Below are 23,392 nucleotides of genomic sequence, written 5' to 3' on the forward strand. Positions count from 1 at the left end.
GTCACAAAGTGCTGTACAGAAACACTAAAACAGCAAGCAATGCAGGTGTAGAAGCACAGTGGCTAGGAAAACCACTCTAGAAAGGCCAGATCCTAGGAATAAACCTTGAGGAACCAGGCTATGAGGGGTGGCCAGTCCTCTTCTGGCTGTGCCAGGTGGAGATTATAACAGAACATGGCCAAGATGTTCAAATGTTCATAGATGACCATCATGGTCAAATTATAATAATCAGTCGTTGTCGAGGGTGCAACAGGTCAGCACCTCAGGAAAAAATGTCAGTTGGCTTTTTATAGCCGATCATTTAGAGTATCTCTACCGCACCTGCTGTCTCTAGAGAGTTGAAAACAGCAGGTCTGAAACAGGTAGCACATCCGGTGAACAGTTCAGGGTTCCATAGCCGCAGGCAGAACAGTTGAAACTGGACAGCAGCACGGCCAGGTGGACTGGGGACAGCAAGGAGTCATCAGGCCAGGTAGTCCTGAGGCATAGTCTTAGGGCTCAGGTCCTCAGAGAGAGAAAGAATTAGAGAGCATACTTAAATTCACACAGGACACCGGATAAGACAGAAGTACTCCAGATATAACAGACTGACCCTAGCCCCCCGACACAATCTACTGCAGCGTAAATACTGGAGGCTGAGATAGGAGGGGTCGGAAGACACTGTGGCCCCATCCGATGATACCCCCGGACAGGGCCAGACAGGCAGGATATAACCCCACCCATTTTGCCAAAGCACAGCCCCCACACCACTAGAGGGATATCTTCAACCACCAACTTACCATCCTGAGACAAGGCCGAGTATAGCCCACAAAGATCTCCGCCACGGCACAACCCAAGGGGGTGGCGCCAACCCAGACAGGAAGATCACTCAAGTGATGCACCCCTCCTAGGGACGGCATGGAAGAGCATCAGTAAGCCAGTGACTCAGCCCCTGTAATAGGGTTAGAGGCAGAGAATCCCAGTGGAGAGAGGGGAACCGGCCAGGCAGAGACAGCAAGGGCGGTTCGTTGCTCCAGTGCCTTTCCATTCACCTTCACACTCCTGGGCCAGACTACACTCAATCATAGGACCTACTGAAGAGATGAGTCTTCAATATTTACGTTTTATTCTGATCACAAGACAATCCAGAAAATTGCAATAAACAGCGCCAAACTCATGCAGAAAACAGAATGTTGTATTCTGGCCTGACCAATCTTTTCAAAGAAAACACCATTTAATTATCTCTATTTGAGCAAAATAAGTAGTTTTGTTGTGATTACCTGGAAATCATGGATAAATTCAGATAAAGAGCGCCAGTCGAATCAAAAAAAAAAAAAAATTGTCACATACACATGGTTAGCAGATGTTAATGTGAGTGTAGCGAAATGCTTGTGCTTCTAGTTCCGACAATGCAGTGATAACCAACAAGTAATCTAACTAACAATTCCAAAACTACTGTCTTATACACAGTGTAAGGGGATAAGGAATATGTACATAAGGATATATAAATGAGTGATGGTACAGAGCAGCATACAGTAGATGGTATCGAGTACAGTATATACATATGAGATGAGTATGTAGACAAAGTAAACAAAGTGGCATAGTTAAAGTGGCTAGTGATACATGTATTACATAAGGATGCAGTCGATGATGTAGAGTACAGTATATACATATGCATATGAGATGAATAATGTAGGGTAAGTAACATTATATAAGGTAGCATTGTTTAAAGTGGCTAGTGATATATTTACATCATTTCCCATCAATTCCCATTATTAAAGTGGCTGGAGTTGGGTCAGTGTCAATGACAGTGTGTTGGCAGCAGCCACTCAATGTTAGTGGTGGCTGTTTAACAGTCTGATGGCCTTGAGATAGAAGCTGTTTTTCAGTCTCTCGGTCCCAGCTTTGATGCACCTGTACTGACCTCGCCTTCTGGATGAGAGCGGGGTGAACAGGCAGTGGTTCGGGTGGTTGATGTCCTTGATGATCTTTATGGCCTTCCTGTAACATCGGGTGGTGTAGGTGTCCTGGAGGGCAGGTAGTTTGCCCCCGGTGATGCGTTGTGCAGACCTCACTACCCTCTGGAGAGCCTTACGGTTGAGGGCGGAGCAGTTGCCGTACCAGGCGGTGATACAGCCCGCCAGGATGCTCTCGATTGTGCATCTGTAGAAGTTTGTGAGTGCTTTTGGTGACAAGCCGAATTTCTTCAGCTTCCTGAGGTTGAAGAGGCGCTGCTGCGCCTTCTTCACGACGCTGTCAGTGTGAGTGGACCAATTCAGTTTGTCTGTGATGTGTATGCCGAGGAACTTAACTTGCTACCCTCTCCACTACTGTTCCATCGATGTGGATAGGGGGGTGTTCCCTCTGCTGTTTCCTGAAGTCCACAATCATCTCCTTAGTTTTGTTGACGTTGAGTGTGAGGTTATTTTCCTGACACCACACTCCGAGGGCCCTCACCTCCTCCCTGTAGGCCGTCTCATCGTTGTTGGTAATCAAGCCTACCACTGTTGTGTCGTCCGCAAACTTGATGATTGAGTTGGAGGCGTGCGTGGCCACGCAGTCGTGGGTGAACAGGGAGTACAGGAGAGGGCTCAGAACGCACCCTTGTGGGGCCCCCGTGTTGAGGATCAGCGGGGAGGAGATGTTGTTGCCTACCCTCACCACCTGGGGGCGGCCCGTCAGGAAGTCCAGTACCCAGTTGCACAGGGCGGGGGCGGGGTCGAGACCCAGGGTCTTGGAGGGGTACTATGGTGAGCTTGGAGGGTACTAGGGTACTATGACGAGCTTGGAGGGTACTATGGTGTTGAATGCCGAGCTGTAGTCGATGAACAGCATTCTCACATAGGTATTCCTCTTGCCCAGGTGGGTTAGGGCAGTGTGCAGTGTGGTTGAGATTGCATCGTCTGTGGACCTATTGGAGTGGGTCTAGGGTGTCAGGTAGGGTGGAGGTGATATTGTCCTTGACTAGTCTCTCAAAGCACTTCATGATGACGGAAGTGAGTGCTACGGGGCGGTAGTCGTTTAGCTCAGTTACCTTAGCTTTCTTGGGAACAGGAACAATGGTGGCCCTCTTGAAGCATGTGGGAACAGCAGACTGGTATAGGGATTGATTGAATATGTCCGTAAACACACCGGCCAGCTGGTCTGCGCATGCTCTGAGGGCGCGGCTGGGGATGCCGTCTGGGCCTGCAGCCTTGCGAGGGTTAACACGTTTAAATGTCTTACTCACCTCGGCTGCAGTGAAGGAGAGACCGCATGTTTTCGTTGCAGGCCGTGTCAGTGGCACTGTATTGTCCTCAAAGCGGGCAAAAAGTTATTTTGTCTGCCTGGGAGCAAGACATCCTGGTCCGTGACTGGGCTGGGTTTCTTCTTGTAGTCCGTGATTGACTGTAGACCCTGCCACATGCCTCTTGTGTCTGAGCCATTGAATTGAGATTCCACTTTGTCTCTGTACTGACGCTTAGCTTGTTTAATAGCCTTGCGGAGGAATAGCTGCATTGTTTATATTCGGACATGTTCCCAGACACCTTGCCCTGATTAAAAGCAGTGGTTTGCGCTTTCAGTTTCACGCGAATGCTGCCATCAATCCACAGTTTCTGGTTTGGGAATGTTTTTATCGTTGCTATGGGAACGACATCTTCAACGCACGTTCTAATGAACTCGCACACCGAATCAGCGTATTCGTCAATATTTTCATCTGACGCAATACGAAACATGTCCCAGTCCACGTGATGGAAGCAGTCTTGGAGTGTAGAGTCAGCTTGGTCTGACCAGCGTTGGACAGACCTCAGCGTGGGAGCCTCTTGTTTTAGCTTCTGCCTGTAGGCAGGGATCAGCAAAATGGAGTCGTGGTCAGCTTTTCCGAAAGGGGGCGGGGCAGGGCCTTATATGCGTCGCGGAAGTTAGAGTAACAATGATCCAAGGTTTTACCACCCCTGGTTGCGCAATCGATATGCTGATAAAATTTAGGGAGTCTTGTTTTCAGATTAGCTTTGTTAAAATCCCCAGCTACAATGAATGCAGCCTCCAGATAAATGGTTTCCAGTTTGCAAAGAGTTAAATAAAGTTCATTCAGAGCCATCGATGTGTCTGCTTGGGGGGGGATATATACGGCTGTGATTATAATCGAAGAGAATTCTCTTGGAAGATAATGCGGTCTACATTTGATTGTGAGGAATTCTAAATCAGGTGAACAGAAGGATTTGAGTTCCTGTATGTTTCCTTCATCACACCATGTCCCGTTAGTCATGAGGCATACGCCCCCGCCACTCTTCTTACCAGAGAGATGTTTGTTTCTGTCGGCGCGATGCGTGGAGAAACCCGTTGGCTGCACCGCATCGGATAGCGTCTTCCCAGTAAGCCATGTTTCCGTGAAGCAGAGAACGTTGCAGTCTGTGATGTCCCTCTGGAATGCCACCCTTGCTCGGATTTCGTCAACCTTGTTGTCAAGAGACTGGACATTGGCAAGAAGAATGCTGGGGAGTGGTGCAAGTTTTTCAGTCAGGCAGAAAAATCGGAATGTTAAGAGTAAAATACGTTTCCCTGGCTGTTGTATGGCTGTTACTTAGAAATACTATAAAAGTACATTAATAGATTACATTCAATGCAATAAACGTTCTTCCAATTTAATCGCATAGTTTACACCGCCCCACCGCGGACCTTTAACAAATAAATATCGGTGTAAAAAAGGTGTCTCGTGGTCTGTTTTGTCAACGAGCTCGTCATATACCAAACACTTGCGGTAACCAGATGATCCCAATAATTTAAGTAGTAAACGATGCCCTTCTCTGTTATGTTCTACTGCGAACTGTCTGTGACTCGATCGTTGTTGTTTCCAGCATAATTTAGCTACACAGAACCATGGCGGACCCACTGTAAAATGAGAGTCTTTTAATCGTATTAAAACGTGATCCAGTTCAACATGTCCAGCTCTACCCACTGGGGCGTGGCTCACTGGGGCGCTCTTTGAAATAAGCGCTCGTGTCTTCGTATTCCACCGGAACGAGTTCACCACACCTGCCTTAGCTTTCAGGAGTGACATTTGAATGACATCTAGTGTCAAATTGTTGAAACGGCATATTCGTCTTCTTATTTTTTTTACTTATCAATAACAACATATTTCGGTCCAGGCGAAATAGCCTGGTATTGTAATATTTAACAAGCAGCCAGCTGAGTTTTGAAGTCAGAGCATGTGAACCTTTGACTGATCAACATTTCTCGACCTTCTCAAAATGGATGGATGTGATGCCCATCATGACATTCCATACCTCAGTGGCAGCCTCTAGCGGACATGCCCCTTCGTGACAAACTACGCCCAGTTAAATCCAGGGGGATGAAGTCAACCTTTACCCCAAGATCCGCCATTTCAGCCCCTGAGTTTCAGGTTGCAAATTACTTCAGATTTAATTTAAAACGCCTTGATAAATAAATTATATAGTTCTGGTTGCAACAATTAATTCTTAAGGGGGGACAGTATTGTTTTGTGGTAGTCGGTTACATTTATATAAATCTAACGGTTTAAAGCGGTATCGATGCCGTGTCTTTTCCCGGAGCGTGTTCTTACAGTGAAACAAAGTTGTATGAGTTGAATCCTAGTTGTGGACAGGGAGAGGCAAGGGGAAGGCCTCGGAGTGGATTTGCAGTAATGGCCGGGAATTTTGATGCGGAGGATCGTGCTAGCTGGTACTGGGGAAGGTTGAGCCGACAGGAGGCGGTTTTCCTCTTGCAGGGTCAGAGACATGGCGTGTTTCTCGTCAGGGACTCTATTACCAGTCCCGGGGACTACGTGCTATCCGTTTCAGAGAACTCAAAAGTATCACATTATATAATCAACAGCATCAGCAACAACCGGCAATCTGGATCAGGTAAGATTAGATACTGTCTCATACTAGCTCGCTAACGTGGGAAAACGCCACTGACCCAGTTCTGTCGGGGGGTTGCTAGCGGTACATAACTACGTCTACGTTTAAGATAATTTAGTTCGGCTGGCTACACCAGACATAGCTAATGTTATTTTGCTAAACAAAATTGAGTATACGTTTGAAAACTGTATTACACTATGAACACTTAGTATCAGTAGCTAGCTATCATTCTTGTTACGGTCGGACTGAAGCTAGCTGTTGGAACGGAAGGCAAACTATGGCTATGCACAGAAACAAGTAACCCCCTAGTTATGTTAACTACTTGACAGTCATGTAGTTTGTCAATTAACTTAAAGTCGTGGTCTGGGCTCGCTAATGAGCTCAAATTTGAACAGTCACCGAGATTTGGAAATACAGTATTTATTTAGGGATTTTGTAGTATGTTTACCTTGCTACACATACCTGGCTGTGGTTTTTGTAACAGTAGTAATGGTGGGTTTTTAAAGGTCTTTGTTTAGTTTTGTCAGCTGCAGGCTTTCGGGTACTTTGTCTTTAGTAAGAGCCAGGTAGAAAGTGAGTGAGTGGTCGGATTGGGCTGCTCCTATGAATGAATGGACATGCTGTCACAATTGGAGGATGACTGTTCTTGAATGGTGTGTGTGGAATGCATGTGGTCCTGCCCTGTTTTAATTACACACACACACACACACACACACAGTACTTTTTTATTTGTTTAGGCTACTTCCTTTTGGAAATTTCACCATACATGTCCTAACTTGCAGGCTTTGCGAGTGTGTGACCATTAGCAAAGCTGTCAAATTTAATTGAAAACTATCGAATGAGTAGGTCTATATCTTCTGGAACAGATTGTTTTTCTTAATAAACTTGCAAAAGTTGTGACAGGGAGTGAATACATGCTGTATGTGAAGCCGTGGGAGGCTTAAACAAACTATTTCAGCTAAGTCCTTGGCTTAAGCCTAATTGTTTTGTTAGGACTCGATTGTCAGAAGAATGCTCAGCTGTAAGCCACTTTAAGTTAAAGTAGCCTCGGGGTTCCAAGAGAATTTAAAAAATAAAACTGTCATCCTCTCGCCATCCAGGTTTGGCCCCTCCACGGTTCCGCATCGGGGACCAGGAGTTTGATGCCCTGCCCGTCCTTCTGGAGTTCTACAAGATCCACTACCTGGACACCACCACGCTGATCGAGCCCATCAGCAAGGCCAAGCACACTAGCTTTGTGAGCTGTGCCGCCACCGCCCCTCCCACTGCATCGGGCAGCGCCCCGCAGGAGGCAGAGTTTGTTCGCGCCCTCTTCGACTTCCCCGGCAACGACGAGGAGGACCTGCCCTTCCGCAAGGGTGACGTGCTGCGTGTGCTGGAGAAGCCTGAGGAGCAGTGGTGGAACGCGGCTAACCAGGAGTGCCGCGCCGGCATGATCCCCGTACCCTATGTGGAGAAGTACCGACCTGCCTCGCCCACCTCGGTGGCGGGAGGGCCGGCGGGTGTTGGGGGTAGCACTACAGATGGAGCAGCACCCCAGTTGCCCCCGCCTCTGGGAGAGCCAGGCCAGTATGCCCAGCCCATGGTCAACACTCCCCTGCCCAACCTGCAGAACGGGCCCGTCTATGCCCGCGCCATTCAGAAAAGGGTGCCCAACGCCTATGACAAGACGGCCCTTGCCTTGGAGGTATTGGTTCACCCCCTTCGCCTTCCTCTGTGCCCCATGGCACTCTCTCCCTCTTTTCTGTTTCATGTCCCCTATATGTTCTCTCTGCTCAGAGAGCCAGGGTGCTGCTGCTGTAATTGCTTACTCTTTCCTGTAAGTATACACAGCCATCCATACACATGTGGGCAGGCACACTTGCATGCTTACACAGACACAATGACATTTATAATGGGTTCATGCATATAGAGAAAAGCAGACCGAGAGGAGAGTACTGTCACATGCGCTAAATACAACGATGCAAAGTAAAAAAATATATAAATTATAGTGGGGGCAGTACTATGGACGGAGCAGTGCCCCAGCTGCCCTACCTGCCTCTAGGGGAGTCGGGCCAGTATGCTCAGCCCTTTGTCAACACGCCTGGGCCCAACCTTCAGAACGGGCCATGAAATACTTGCTTACGAGCCCTTCTCAACAATGCAGTTAAAAAATAATAACACAATGAATAAATGAGGCTGGCTGGAGTCAGAGAGGTCACTGTCCTGGTTATCAAATACAGATTAGAGATGAAGAAGTGCACCCTCTCTTTCTATTTCTCTCACCTTCATCCCTCTCTGTACCGAAGACTACACTTTTCGTGCTTTTCTACTCCCCTTGTATAATTAAGTAGAGAAACAAACGGCCAAAATGAGACAAACGTCTATTAAATACCTATTAAAGGTATAGTTCAGTTCCACATAAATATGTAGTTTCGTAGAACTATCCCTTTAAGATTAGAAGCTGTTTGAAAGTTGCGAGTCGTACAGTAGAAATGGAAATGCCCAAACAAAGGTTGCCTCACAGTTCATAGCTTCCAGTTGAAGAGTCCAATTTGTCAGTATTGATAATAGAGATCGACCAATTATGATTCTTCAACTCTGATACCGATACCAATTATTGGAGGACCGAGCTCAGTTGGTAGAGCATGGCGCTTGTAACGCCAGGGTAGTGGGTTCGATTCCCGGGACCACCCATACGTAGAATGTATGCACACATGACTGTAAGTCGCTTTGGATAAAAGCGTCTTCTAAATGGCATATATTATTATTATATTATTATATATTATTAACTTAATATAATATAAAATCAATAAAAATCAATTTAGCCTCAAATAAATAATGAAACATGTTCAATTTGGTTTAAATAATGCAAAAACAAAGTGTTGGAGAAGAAAGTAAAAATGCAATATGTGCCATGAAAGAAAGCTAACGTTTAAGTTCCTTGCTCAGAACATGAGAACATATGAAAGCTGGTGGTTACTTTTAACATGAGTCTTCAATATTCCCAGGTACAAAGTTTTGGTTTGTAGTTATTATAGGACTAATTCCCTCTATACCATTTGTATTTCATATACCGTTGACTATTGGATGTTCTTATAGGCACTTTAGTATTGCCAGTGTAACAGTATAGCTTCCGTCCCTCTCCTCGCCCCTACCTGGGCTCGAACCAGGAACACATTGACAACAGCCACCCTCGAAGCATCGTTACTCATCGCTCCACAAAATCCGCGGCCCTTGCAGAGCAAGGGGAACAACTACTCCAAGTCTCAGAGCGATTGACGTTTGAAACGCTATTAGCGTGCACCCCGCTAACTAGCTAGCCATTTCTCATCGGTTACACCAGCCTAATCTCGGGAGTTGATAGACTTGAAGTCATAAACAGCTCGATGCTTGAAGCACAGCGAAGAGCTGCTGGCAAAACGCACAAAAGTGCTATTTGAATGAATGCTTACGAGCCTGCTGCTGCCTACCACCGCTCAGTCAGACTGCTATATCAAATATCAAATCATAGACTTAATTATAACATAACACACAGAAATACAAGACTTTGGTCATTAATATGGTCGAATCCGGAAACTTCAAAATAAAAGAGCCGCACACTCTAGAAGCTCAGATGCAAAAATGTAATACCAACGTTTCGACAGCCAAGCTGTCTTCAGGGTATAATCACAAACACTGCGGGATGACTCGTTTATATAGTGTCAAAAGACACAGGTGTCTGTAATCATGGCCAGGAGTGGCCTAATATCATTGGTTAATAATCAAATATTAAAATGTCATACAAAGAACAGCATACAAACAAATGGATAACATATGATCATAGATTAATTTGACTATACAAGTTTACAAACAATTACAATGGCAAAGTCACAATAATCACAAGAATGGCTTCAGATCAAAGTCTACATTGAGACCGAAGGGCGCAAGGGTCTTTAAATTAAAGATCCAGGCAGCCTCTCGTTTTAGCAATAAAGTTTTTACACCTAATGGTGCTACGATGCTCTGAGATACGTACTTTTAATTCACGCTTTGTTTTACCTACATAATTTCTACCACAAGGACAAGTTATAAGATAAATAACTGCCTTAGTGGAGCACGTAATAACACCTTTTACTGGGATTGATTTCCCTGTTTGTGGGTGTTTGAAGGATCTACATTTATAAGTGCCATTGTATTGAGCACAGCCATTACATTTGTCATTTCCATCCAGTAGGGGCGCAAATAGACGTTGTTCAGGAATATCTTGAGATGGTAAATCAGAGTTTACCAATTGGTCTCTGAGATTTCTGCCCCGCGAGAATACGACCAAGGGAAGGTCCGAAAACACATTACCGAGACTATCATCATATTTTAGGATGTGCCAATGTTTGTGAACAATTCCCTTAATTTGTTCAGAGCACTTTGAATAGCGGGTAGTTAGAACGCAATAATGCGTCTTTTTCCGAATCCGGAAACTATCATTTCGAAAACAAAACGTTTATTCTTTCAGTGAAATACGGAACTGTTCCGTATTTTATCTATCGGGTGGCATCCCTAAGTCTAAATATTGCTGTTACATTGTACAACCTTCAATGTTATGTCATAATTACGTACAATTATGGCAAATTAGTTCACAACGAGCCAGGAGGTCCAGACTGTTGCATAATACCCTGACTCTGCGTGAAATGAATGCAAGTGAAGTGACACAATTTCACCTGGTTAATATTGCCTGCTAACCTGGATTTCTTTTAGCTAAATATGCAGGTTAAAAAATATATACTTCTGTGTGTTGATTTTAAGAAAGGCATTGGTGTTTATGGTTCGGTACAGTCATGCAACGATTGTGCTTTTTTCGCAAATGCGCTTTTGTTAAATCATCCCCCGTTTGGCGAAGTTGGCTGTCTTTGTTAGGAAGAAATAGTCTTCACGCAGTTCGCAACGAGCCAGGCGGCCCAAACTGCTGCATATACCCCGACTGTTGCAAGAGAAGTGACACAATTTACCTAGTTAAAAGAAATTAATGTTAGCGGGCAATATTAACTAAATATGCAAGTTTAAAAATATATACTTGTGTATAGATTTTAAGAAAAGCATTGATGTTTATGGTTAGGTACACGTTGGAGCAACGACAGTCCTTTTTCACAAATGCGCACCACATCGATTATATGCAACGCGGGGCGGGACACGCTAGATAAACTAGTAATATCATCAACCATGTGTAGTTATAACTAGTGATTATGATTGATTGTTTTTTATAATATAAGTTTAATGCTAGCTAGCAACTTACCTTGGCTTCTTACTGCATTCGCGTAACAGGCAGGCTCCTCGTGGAGTGCAATGAGAGGCAGGTGGTTAGAGCGTTGGACTAGTTAACTCTGTAAGGTTGCAAGATTAAATCCCCGAGCTGACAAGGTAAAAATCTGTCGTTTTGCCCCTGAACAAAGCAGTTAACCTCTTTGCGCACCGATCCCTTTAGCGGGATCATTTGCAACATCCGGTGAATTGCAGAGCGCCAGATTCAAACTAAATTCCTAAAAATATTAAATTTTCATGAAATCACAAGTGCAATACACCAAAACACAGCTTAACTTGTCATAAGTCCACCCGGCGTGTCAGATTTCAAAAAGGATTTACGGTGAAAGCAAACCATGCGATTATGTGAGGACAGCTCTCTCAGCAGACAAAACATTACAAACAGCTAGCAGCAAAGTAGATTGGTCACCAAAGTCAGAAAAGCAATAAAATGAATCCCTTACCTTTGATGATCTTTGTATGTTTGCACTCACGAGACTCCCAGTTACACAATAGATGTTTGTTTTGTTTGATACAGATTATTTTTATATCCAAAAACCTCTGTTTGGTTGGCACGTTTTGTTTAGTGATCCACAGGTCACGACAGACAGACAAAAATTCCAAATAGTATATGTAAAGTTCGATGAAAAATGGCAAATGTTTTTTTATAATCAACCCTCAGGTTGTTTTTACAATAAATAATCGATAATATTTCAACTGGACTTGCTCGCGCATGCACAAGTCTGGGGACACCTAGCTACCCACTGACGCAATGTGATCATTCTCGCTCATTTTTCAGAATAAAAGCCTGAAACTGTCTAAAGACTGTTCACACCATGTGGAAGCCATAGGGAAAGGAATCTAGTTGATATCCCTTTTTATGGAGGATAGGCTTGCAATGGAAAAGAGAGATTTCAGAATAATAGCATTCCCTGGTTGGATTTTCCTCAGGTTTTCGCCTGCAATATCAGTTCTGTTATACTCACAGACAATATTATGACCGTTTTGGAAACTTTAGTGTTTTCTATCCTAATCTGCCAATTAAATGCATTTTCTAGCTTCTGGGCCTGAAAAATAGGCTGTTTACTTTGGGAACATTTTTATCCAAACATCAAAATACTGCCCCCTTGCTTCAAGAGGTTAACCCACTGTTGCTAAGTTGAAAATAAGAATGTGTTCTTAACTGACTTGCCTAGTTAAAAACAAACAAAAAAAACGTCCAAAAATACCGATTTCCGATTGTTATGAAAACTTGAAATCGGCCCTAATTAATCGGTCGACCGCTAGTTGATAAAGAGCGTTCCTGTGAAGTACCACACCTGCAGGTATAACTGTATGTCATGAAAGGAACATGGGTTTTGTCCCAAATGGCAACCTATTCCCTATTTAGTGCACTGCTTTTGGTCAAAAGTTGTGCACCATCTAAGGAATAGGCCAGGGTACAATTTTGAACCATAAAAAAAAAAAGTGAAGCAACAGAGATTATAGTGAATGAATGGGCGTGGAGTGTGTATCCCAAGTTAAAGGCATAGTAGGACTGTGCTGCTGATCTACACAATCAGGGTTCGGGTAATTCCATACCAATATTGGTCAGTCAGTGGACATACCGGTAGTTCACATTGATTTCCAATTGCAACTGTTCATGAACTGAGTGTATTTGAAATGGAAGCAACCCCAACCCTGGCCTGGGTTAGCGAAACGAAATAAAGAGTTTGGCTACTGTTGCTTGTCAGTATGGATGGGCACGTTATTATTAGAATACTTGTGAGAGTATTTATTTGAGGGGGGGGTCACAGGCCTACAATTAAAAGTTTGTCTCAATTAAATCAAATCATTTCTGACGTTGTTACACACATATGCCATGATATTTGAAATTCTTAATCTAATAAAACAAACTTTTGAATGGAGTTATGACTTATAATAAAAATACTTTTTGCCTACACAGGTTTCTTGTTGTTGGCACAACAGTCGGAGGCTGTGAAGTGAGAGGTCTCAAATTAATGCAAATTTTAAAAATTTAAGAAAAAAATTTAATTTTTTTAAAAAGTAAGTTAGCTAAATGAGAAGTAGGTTACAACGAGCAACCAAAGGTTAGGCTGCTGTTTTTAATGAATGGAGTTGGTGTAGAGGACGAGGAGTGCAGCAAAATAGCCTCAACTGGCATAGCTAGCAAGCTGGCTAGCTAATATCGGGCAATCATAGCTAGCTTCTTTACCTCAACCTAATACAGTAAAGACAGGCCCTGCCAGATGGGATGATAGATAACCTATGGCATTTACAAGTTTGTCAACTAGCAGGAGTCGGTTGTTACTCCCCCCCCCCACACCATTGGCACCTGCTGCAGCGTGCACTGTCTCTCCCGTGGTGCAGGCTGCGCAACAAAGTGTCCAAGTTTATCCCAATTGTTGTTTATTTGAATGTGAAATTATTTCAAATGCCGTTCCCTACTTGTCAGGCTGGGGTCGGGAACTCAAACGAAACAAATTTAAAACAAACCACAAGACTTGGGTGGCAGGGTAGCCTAGGTTGCAAGTTCAAATCCCTGAGCTGTCAAGGTACAAATCTGTCGTTCTGCCCCTGAACAGGCAGTTAACTCACTGTTCCTAGGCCGTCATTGAATTTGTTCTTAACTGACTTGCCTAGTTAAATAAAGGTAAAAGTGATTGCAGTAGCCGACCTAAAGTATGTAGTGAATGACAGCAGCGGAGGAATTTAATGTGAGTCGTTAGGTTAAGGGCTGTAGCCAACTAATTAGGCTAAATCATTTTAATATGGTTCAAGTGTGAATAGAGTTGATTTGATGTATTAATTCTACTACTATTATAGTTGATTGATTAGGCTGCATTAAATAACTATTGAACATCATTGAGCCCCATAGGGGCTTTTTAAGAGCCTTGTGCGGCTCCAGAGCCTCACGTTGCAGACCCCTGAAGGTCTTGCTTCTACCCAATTTGTCTCTATAGTCTAACCTGTGTGTGTTTTGTGCAGGTCGGAGACATGGTGAAAGTGACCAAGATCAACGTGAACGGCCAGTGGGAGGGCGAGTGCAAGGGCAAGCGCGGCCACTTTCCCTTTACGCATGTCCGGCTGCTGGACCACCAACACTCCGAGGACGAGAGCTGAGACACACACACACTTACACAGCCACACTCCTCACTTCACATAAGTCCAATCCATTCCTCCTCTGTGATTTTCACCTATGATCGAAAATAACACATGATATATGGACTGCAGTGGTCAGAAGTTGCAACTCATTCGCTGTTGTTGCTAATGTGTGTGAGAGAGAATGCATTTATATGAAGTTCTCACTCACACACACAGAATATAATTTACACTTCTACCCCTGTATTGAAGTCCTGATACACTACACACACACAGCAGAGTTTACGCCCCCTCTCCCATGTTTGGCATGAAATCGTCCTTTACACACGTATTTGTCCGCACACACACACATGCCCGCACACGGACCAGACGCTGGTGTATATGTGGTTTCTCTCACAGACTCATGGATCACCCTTTTGTAGTACAGGACAGTGAATCTGGGACCTAGAAGAGAAGAGTGGCCATACTGACTCCTGATTGACTCCCTCTAGTGGAGAAAGACGCTCACTGCGACTCAAACCGACCATTGCTGCACTCCACAGATAGAACAAGTTACCACAGGACACCCAGCAATGGGGCCTTAACCAAGCCCCTCTGCTACAAACCCCACACTACGAAGTCCTCTTTTTGTACGGAAATTAAATGGAAAATATTATGACACTATTACATACTAAATATTATGTTAAATGTTTTTTTGTGTGTTTCTTTTTACCCTGTGCATGATCAGACCCTCGCTGCCCTGTGTGATCACTGACTTTCTGAAATGCTATGATAACTGTGTCTTATCTGGGGAGTAAGTGGAGACATTCCTTAGGACTGTAAAGTATGGGGCCTTTGTCCAGTCCACCTCATTGTTGTGAGAGATACAATGGCCAAACAACAGCTTTGTATATAAATATACCAAGCAGATATTTGAACACTCTCTCCTCTTACTTTGGTCTGCCCCGGTCCCCTCCTTTCCCATCCTCTTGATCTCCTCCTGTCTCATTCATTTATATGATGGTCCGATCCATTTCCTCCCGGCCTCCCCCATGACAAAGACACTAGATACACCTGCTGAGTATGTGCTATTGTATACAAAGGCCTTTTTGGCAGGGGGAAATGTGTCAACATATTTAAAATGATTCAGAACCTCACATTGTCATAATCAGCACAAAGCCACGGCGTTAATCCTTTGGTCTCTCCGCTTGTTTCCCTCCCATGCGGACTGTAACAAACGCAGTACAAGTACATACACGTTTTTACATGTACTAAATTCATTTCTGCTCGCTTAGTTTCAACTGGGAGCTCCGAGTTAGGTCTGGGTTGAGTTTGGTAAAGCACAGTGTTGAAAGTGTTTTTAAGTTTTTGTAACAGAAAACAATAATTAATGTTTCTTATTGGACAGGTTCAAGTAGTTTCAAAATGTCTCTCTCCTCCCGACTGAACACAACCATAGTCATTTCCCTAGAGTCTCTCCCTTGGTGCCAATCTGTCACCCTCACCCAGTACCTACCCTCTGGGCTCAGCTATGACACACAAAGCCACTGACATGCCAGATGCATTGCAGGATGCTAAACTGTCATCATATGCAAATTACCACATTGCTAAAGGACTGGGTGAAAGGCACATAGTCACTGGCCAATCATAGAAACATGGGTGGGTGTGTGGACCAATCGTAGGCATATGGGAGCATTTTAGGCCAATCGTTGTCATTTAGGGAGAGCCTGTTGATTTGTCCTCTCTACCTCGTGTCTGAATTGTTTTAATTTGTATAGATTTTTCCCCTCAGACATATGAAAAAACCATGCTCGGTTCATCATTATTTTTGTGGAAATGTTTTTTTGTTTGTTTTAAGGAGCAATTATAGCCAAAACACTCTTTCCTTACTCCCTCAACTATATCCTGTGGTATTTTGTAAATATGTGCTGGGAATTGGCCTGCTAGGTGCACACAAGAGAGTAAGAACCCCCCCTTTCCTTCCAAGTCCATTTCTAATGAAGCTGCAAGGCTTTTTAATAATACTAAGTAAGAGTTAGACTATTAACAAGCCCTATGTAGATGTTTGTTAAAGTTTACATAGACAATATGGTTGCTCTATTGAAAGCAACACTGAGGGCAACCTGCATAACTTGCGTTGACTGCAGCGGGATTGTATTTATGAGACAATGAACAGTAATGTCTAATGGTTTTATGCTCTGTTTGTGATATAAACTGAGTTCAGTGACGGAGTAGTATGGCAAGAGGATTATTGAACTATGACTTCTACAGAAAGCACCAGTGTTGTGTTCAGTAGGGTACAATGTAGCAAAATGTTTGCAATGGGGGGAATCAGTGTTCTTATTGGTCAAGTTCAGGTAGTACCTCCCAGTTTCACTCTGTCGTAATGTTTTCTCCCTACTGAACAAGACCAGGGTCACTGCTTGAACCAACAACCCTTGTCGCCCCTGTGTAAGAATATTTCAAAGCGTTTTGTGAATTTGAAATGATGCAATCTGTAATTAGCAATGACTGAGAAAGACTTGCACAAATGAATGAATGTGACTGAAACTCAAACTGAAAATGTGACATTAAACTGCATGACAGTTCCCCATTGCACAACAATATTTTTTTATAAAGTCAATACATTGATTGGGAAGGGTGCTGTGGTCTGTATTCAGACCCCTTCACTTTTTCCACATTTTGTTACGTTATAGCCTTATTCTAAAATGATTTATTATTGTTCATCAATATACACACAATCCACAATACCCCATAATGACATGACAAGACATTTTTTTGCAAATGTATTAACAACTTTTTAAAAAACATACATTTACATAAGTATTCAGACCCTGTTGAAGCACCTTCAGCAGCAACTACAGCCTCGTGTATTCTTGGGTATGACTCTACAAGCTTGGCACATTTGTATTTGGGGAGTTTCTCCCATTCTTTGCAGATCCTCTCAAGCGCTGACAGGTTGGATGGGGAGCGTCGCTGCACAGCTATTTTCAGTTCTCTCCAGAGATGTTCGATCGGGTTCAAACTGGTTGGGCCAGTTTAGGGCATTCAGAGGCTTGGCCTGAAGCCACTCCAGCATTGTCTTGGCTGTGTGCTTAGGGTCATTGTCCTGTTGGAAGGTGAACCTTCACCTGAGTCTGAGGTCCTAAGTGCTCTGGATCGCTCTGCACTTTGCTCCGTTCATCTTTCCCTCGATCCTGACTAGTCTCCCAGACCTTGTCACTGGAAAAAAAATCCCCACTGCATAATGCTGCCACCACCATGCTTCATCGTAAGGATGGTATTGGCCAGGTGATGAGTGGTGCCTGGTTTCCTCCAGACGTGACACTTGGCATTCAGGACAAAGAGTTCAATCTTGGTTTCATTAGACCAGAGAATCTTGTTTCTCATGGTTTGGGAGTCCTTTAGGTGCCTTTTGGCAAACTCCAAGTGGGCTGTCTTTCCCATTACTGAGAAGTGGCTTCCATCTGGCCTCTCTACCATAAAGGCCTGATTGGTGGAGTGCTGCAGAAATGGAAGGTTCCCCCATCTCCACAGAGGAACTCTGGAGCTCTGTCAGTGACCATTGGGTTCTTGGTCACCTCCCTGACCAAGTCCCTTCTCCCCCGATTGCTCAGTTTTGCTGGTCGGCCAGCTCTTGGAAGAGTCTTGGTGGTTACAAACTTCTTCCATTTTTATGAATGATGAAATCAACTGTTCTTGGGGACCTTCAATTCTGCAGAATATTTTGGGTACCCTTTCCCAGATCTGTGCCATAATACAATCCTGTCTCGGCACTCTACATACAATTTAGTCGACCTCATGGCTTGGTTTTTGGTCTGACATGCACTGTCAACTGTGGGACCTTTTATATAAACTGGTGTGCCTTTCCAAATCATGTCCACCTTTGGTGAATTCAATTGATTGGACTTCAATCAAGTTGTAGAAACATCTAAAGGATGATCAATGGAAACAGGATGCACCTGAGCTCAATTTCGAGTCTCATAGCAAAGGGTCTGAATACTTATGTAAATAAGGTGCAGACAACACATTGACAATTTAAGATTAAGAACTGCCTACATTTAATGATGCATCTTTCTTCAGCCTTGTCGACAAACACACTGCTAATAATATGTTTATTAGGCCTACATATGTTAGTTACATAGCTACACTTAAGTGCACGTTTTAATGCATTATTAGAATCATCCACTTCACATTTGAATCGAGCATTGAGGGCCAGCAGTAAACAGTTTTATATTATCTATGCTGAACAAAAATATTAACGCAACAGGACTATTTCTGTCTGTAGTAAAGCACTTTTGTGGGGAAAAACTCATTCTGATTGGCTGGACCTGGCTCCCAGGTAGGTGTGCCTATGCCCTCCCAGGCACAGCCATGGCTGCGCACATGCCCACTCATGTGAAATTTATAGATTAGGGCCTAATTCATTTATTTAAATTGGCTGATTTCCTTCTATGAACTGTAACTCGGTAATATTTATTTCTACTTTGCACATTCTTCCACAGCTATTTAACAAGACAATGAGACTCATCCAGTTTGGTTTTTACGATGTACGATAAACTTAAATTGTTTATAGACCTTTATATTTTTCCCGTAAAAGCACAAATATGTGTGAAAAGGATAAGAACATTTGTCATTTTGTCATTTCGAAAATATGCCTTTGGAATTTTGTTGAACGTTAGTAGTTAACGTAAACTCACCCCATTCTGTACAAATGTGCGTAACCACAACATTCTAACGAGGCCACAAAGAAAACGAATGGGACTGTGTTGACTTCAAAATCGGGGGTGTGAACTAGGTTTCTATTCAAGCGTTGATCCACATGGTAATGGCTCTATAGTATTGAGAAATGTTGAAAAAACGGACCCTCCGTTACATCGGGACGTGTCAGGTCGTGCCCGCATAAAGCAACTATTTCTGTCTTACAATATCTTTCCACCAGGTGTAGCACTTCTCTCATCCTTTAAAAACAGGAAATGGACAGTGACGGGGGTAAGGGGGGGGGATACCTAGTCATTTTTTTTGCGTCATCATTGCATGCGATCATCATTCTCAAAGCCGTTTACTTCTAAGATCACTTTAGCACCGCCCTAAAAACCCGATTCAAATTCGACACAAACCTTCAAATATGTATGTAATGACACATTATAGAAAATATTTATAGTGTTTTATTTACATTTTAGAGGCGATAAGGTGATAAATTGGACAGATTGAGTGGGGAAAAAAGCAATTTTCCCACATGACTTCTCTCCTCACTATCGCGTATTAGTTTAGCTTCCCCACCCGCCATTTTTAAAAAGACCTGACGGGGCTCATTGCCTGCTTGAATTATGCAGAAACGGGCAGTGTTTAGGTCATGTAATTGATTCAGTTGGAAAGGAGAGAAATTGTGCTTTACCATGGAATTGACATTACAGTTGATCTGGAAGTATTACGTTTTTGGGGCTAAAATAAGGGCAATTGTAAGGACCAAGGTGATGTACGATTTTACGTTTGTAGTCTTGTCAGGGATGCATCACGCAATATTGGGACACTACACTTCACAGACAAATTTGGAAAATTAAAAATGGCCAAGTTGACATATTTTAAAGAAATGCCATAAACAGGATGGTTGTTCAGCAACAAACAAAAAAACGACGGGGCAAAACAGACAGGGTTGGCGTAGATTGTTAACATGTAAACTATTTAGTCTCCAATGTTTATTGAAAACATAAATACATTTGCACAATGAGCACTTGTTTTAAATACATCGTTACATTTCTTGGTTAGCTACAGTGGGGCAAAAAAGTATTTAGTCAGCCACCAATTGTGCAAGTTCTCCCACTTAAAAAGATGAGGGTCCTGTAATTTTCATCATAGGTACACTTCAACTATGACAGTCAAAATGAGAAAAACAAATCCAGAAAATCACATTGTAGGATTTTTTATGAATTTATTTGCAAATTATGGTGTAAAATAAGTAAAGGAGTTGGATGACAGACAGGGGTCACTGGATGTAACTCTGCCACATTTAGCCCTAATGCTAACTTGACCAGGTGGCATTGAAGAGCGTGCATAATTTTCGTTTTCAGCTAACCCATCTATTGGTTGGTGGATATAAGGTCTAAGATCTTTGATAGGCTGATGCAGAATTTGTTACAGGAAATAATCACTGCCACCTGGTCAGGTTAGCATTAGGGCTAAATGTGCCAAGTTATGTAATGGGAATAGTTAATGTAGCGTTTTATCACGTGCAATTCCGTTGACAATTTTAATTGGGTGATGACGATTTTGAGAAGGACAAAGTTTTAAATGTTCGCAAATATGGACCCCACGCGTCAGTCATCCTTGCATGTTGCATCCAGTGACCCCTGTCTGTCATCCAACTCCTTTTCATGCTTTCCTTGAAGAGAAAAGACTGTCTCTATTTCATAGAGGGTGATGATTATATTATTACTGATTTGTCTAGAGGATTATAGGCCAATCAGGTAAAGCACTTTTTGTCTGTAGACCAATTAATACTTAGATTTGAATGTGTGACTTTAAAATTGTGTCCTTTCACAAAAGTTCCTCAATGTTGAATCCCCTTAATGCATCTGCTATGTTTCCCCCATTAGCCATCATTTGAAGTTTTATTTTGATCATGCCAAATGGTGTTCATTGTCTTGTATTTTTGTACCCAATCACAATTTTCCTTTTGTGCCATCCCTATATTTTAGAAGAGGACAGGAGCAGGTGAAAAAAGAAAGATGACTGATTTATTGATTTTAAGTTGTGCCATTCTGCTATAACCATATTATTTGAAGTTCAAATTTGACCTTTTATTTTCTGTAGCATGTTAATATTCTTAGTAAATAAAAACCTATTAGCAAATGGACCCAATTTGATATCTGAATTTGTTTGTCTCCATCCAATGCCTCACAGGGATTTTTGGAAACATCTACACTACCGATCAAAAGTTTGGGGTCACTTAGAAATGTCCTTATTTTTTTAAAGAAAAGCATATTTTTTGTCCATTAATATTTAGCAGAAATACAGTGTAGACATTGTTAATGTTGTAAATTATTTTATTTTGAAATGCTGTGACCACACGCAGCATTTTGCCCAGAGTTTTAGCTTTCCCTTGGAGCTGGAGATTCACCGTGTTCAGGTGGCAGGTGATGTCAGTTAAAAAAGCCAGCTTTAATATCCACTGTGGATCATCCAGCTCTGGCTCCTCTCTCCCCTTGCTTGCAACAAATTCATGGATTTGAGGGAGGAGAGAGAGAAATCTTTCCAAAACTCTGCCACGAGACAGACATCTCACCTCATTGTGAAATATCAAGTCGCTGTATTCTGTCTGGTATTCCTCCAGCTACTTGCGGAATTGCCGGGGATTCAGAGCCCTCGCAATAAGGTTCACCACTCACATGACTTGCTGAATCACATTCTGTAAGTCAGTCTTTGAGTTTAGCCACAAGTGATTCCTGATGAATGATACAATGAAACGTAACAAATTCGTGAATATTCTCTCTCTTTCTCATCAGGTCTATGAGTCCCTTCTCCCCGTGAGTTTGGGGCACCAGATTTGACCAGTCAATATTATCAGCAAAAAAAACATGGGCTTTTAGAATATCCTCTCGTGTTTGACACTGAAGGGGCAGTAAACATAAAAGTTCCTCTCTGAATGACTCGTTTTGAGGGAAGTGGACCCAAAAACAATGTCACTTACATCAGTGCTTTCGTCAAGCGCAATATTAAAACACAGCGCCATGGATATGTCAGTAATCAGTTGCTTACCAATGTCCTTGCCGATGTCTTGTTATGGTTGAGTCTGAGAGTTGCAGTCCCTTAATTTGCTTTAAAATAACCTCCTTGTTTGTGCCGTCAGCATACAACATTTTGGCTGAGGCCAAAAAACATTATTTGACAATCTCCGCATCTGTGAAGTCCTTCTTGTTTCTTGCGAGTATCCAAGCAAGCTCATATGTTTTCTCTGCAACAGTGCTAGATCTGTCCATCATTTGTTGTTATCCTTTAAGTTGTGCTATTTTGTTGTTTCTAAGGTTGCTTTGGGACAAATATGTTTTGTCAAAGTGGGCATGGTGTGACTGGAAATGTTGCCCTACATTTGCTAGTTTAAAACAATTGACTGCCTTCTGGCAAATAAGACAAAGTGAGCTCGTCCCATCATGAAGTACAAAAAAATACTTGAATGTTAATTTCTCTTGGAACTTTGTGTTCCTCTTGAATCGACCATATCCTTAGCCACTGGAGGCACGTTAGGTAAATTAGCTATCTGCATTTCCCTGCCGCCATCTTCCTAGTTCTCCGGTGGTTGTTCGTTCATAGCTGTCACGTTGTTCTCCAGCTCTTCTCCCTCATGTTCATTGTCAATAGATTTACGTTTCTGTTTTTACAATAAATTGATCCATGTCGACCAGACTGCAAAATTAGGTAGTAGCAAACTGAAATGTATCGGTCGCTATAGCTAAGCAGTTGCGGCCTAAAAAGTTGCGGTCTAAAAGTGGACCAGCCCATCTGTCATTTGCCCAAAATGCCAGATGGCCGGTCTGCCCCTAGTTGAAGCTAGACGATTCATGTCACAAGACTGTTTTAGCCCACTTAGCTAAAGCCTATAGGGATAAGTTCAGGAAGTTAATGTAAAGGACAACACAACACGCTGCTTGCTTGACGAGTACTGCTTCCCCTGATTCAGCTCATACCTAGACTCGTATTGAGAACCTCTGCCTTGCAAACACAGGTGACCGTCCTCCTGAAGCATTCCAACCCACCATGGACTCTACAAGGGGTCGAAAGCGTTCCACAGGGATTCTGGCTCATGTTGACTATAATGCTTTCCTCAGTTGTGTCATGTTGGCTGGATGTTTTTCGGGTGGTGGACCATTCTTGATACACACAGGAAACTGGTGAGTGTGGAAAAACGCAGCAGCGTTGCAGTTCTTGACGCAAAGCAGTGCACCTGGCACCTACTACCATACCCCGTTCAACGGCACATAAATCTTGTCTTGCCCAATCACCCTCTGAATGGCACACATACACAATCCATTGTCTCAAGGCTTAAAAATCCTTCTTTTAACCTGTCTCCTCCAGTCACCTACACTGATTGAAGTGGATTTAACAAGTGACATGAATAAGGGATCATACCTTTCACCTCGATTCACCTGGTGAGTCAATGTCAAGGAAATCGCAGGTGTTCTTAATATTTTGTACACTGAGTGTAAGGTTAAAATGTGACT

General features: G+C 43.0%; 1 protein-coding gene across 1 annotated transcript; it reads left to right on the forward strand.

Moving 5' to 3' along the window:
• Positions 1 to 5,317: 5,317 nt before the first annotated feature.
• LOC118389911 (adapter molecule crk-like) lies at positions 5,318 to 21,030 on the forward strand. Its single transcript, XM_035779884.2, has 3 exons — positions 5,318 to 5,843; positions 6,941 to 7,527; positions 14,082 to 21,030. The coding sequence occupies exons 1-3, from the start codon at positions 5,624 to 5,626 to the stop codon at positions 14,214 to 14,216; spliced, it is 942 nt and encodes a 313-aa protein (XP_035635777.1). The 5' UTR covers positions 5,318 to 5,623; the 3' UTR covers positions 14,217 to 21,030.
• The last annotated feature ends 2,362 nt before the right edge of the window (positions 21,031 to 23,392 follow it).

This window comes from Oncorhynchus keta, chromosome 11 (assembly GCF_023373465.1).
Source record: "Oncorhynchus keta strain PuntledgeMale-10-30-2019 chromosome 11, Oket_V2, whole genome shotgun sequence".
Classification (NCBI taxonomy): Eukaryota; Metazoa; Chordata; class Actinopteri; order Salmoniformes; family Salmonidae; genus Oncorhynchus; species Oncorhynchus keta.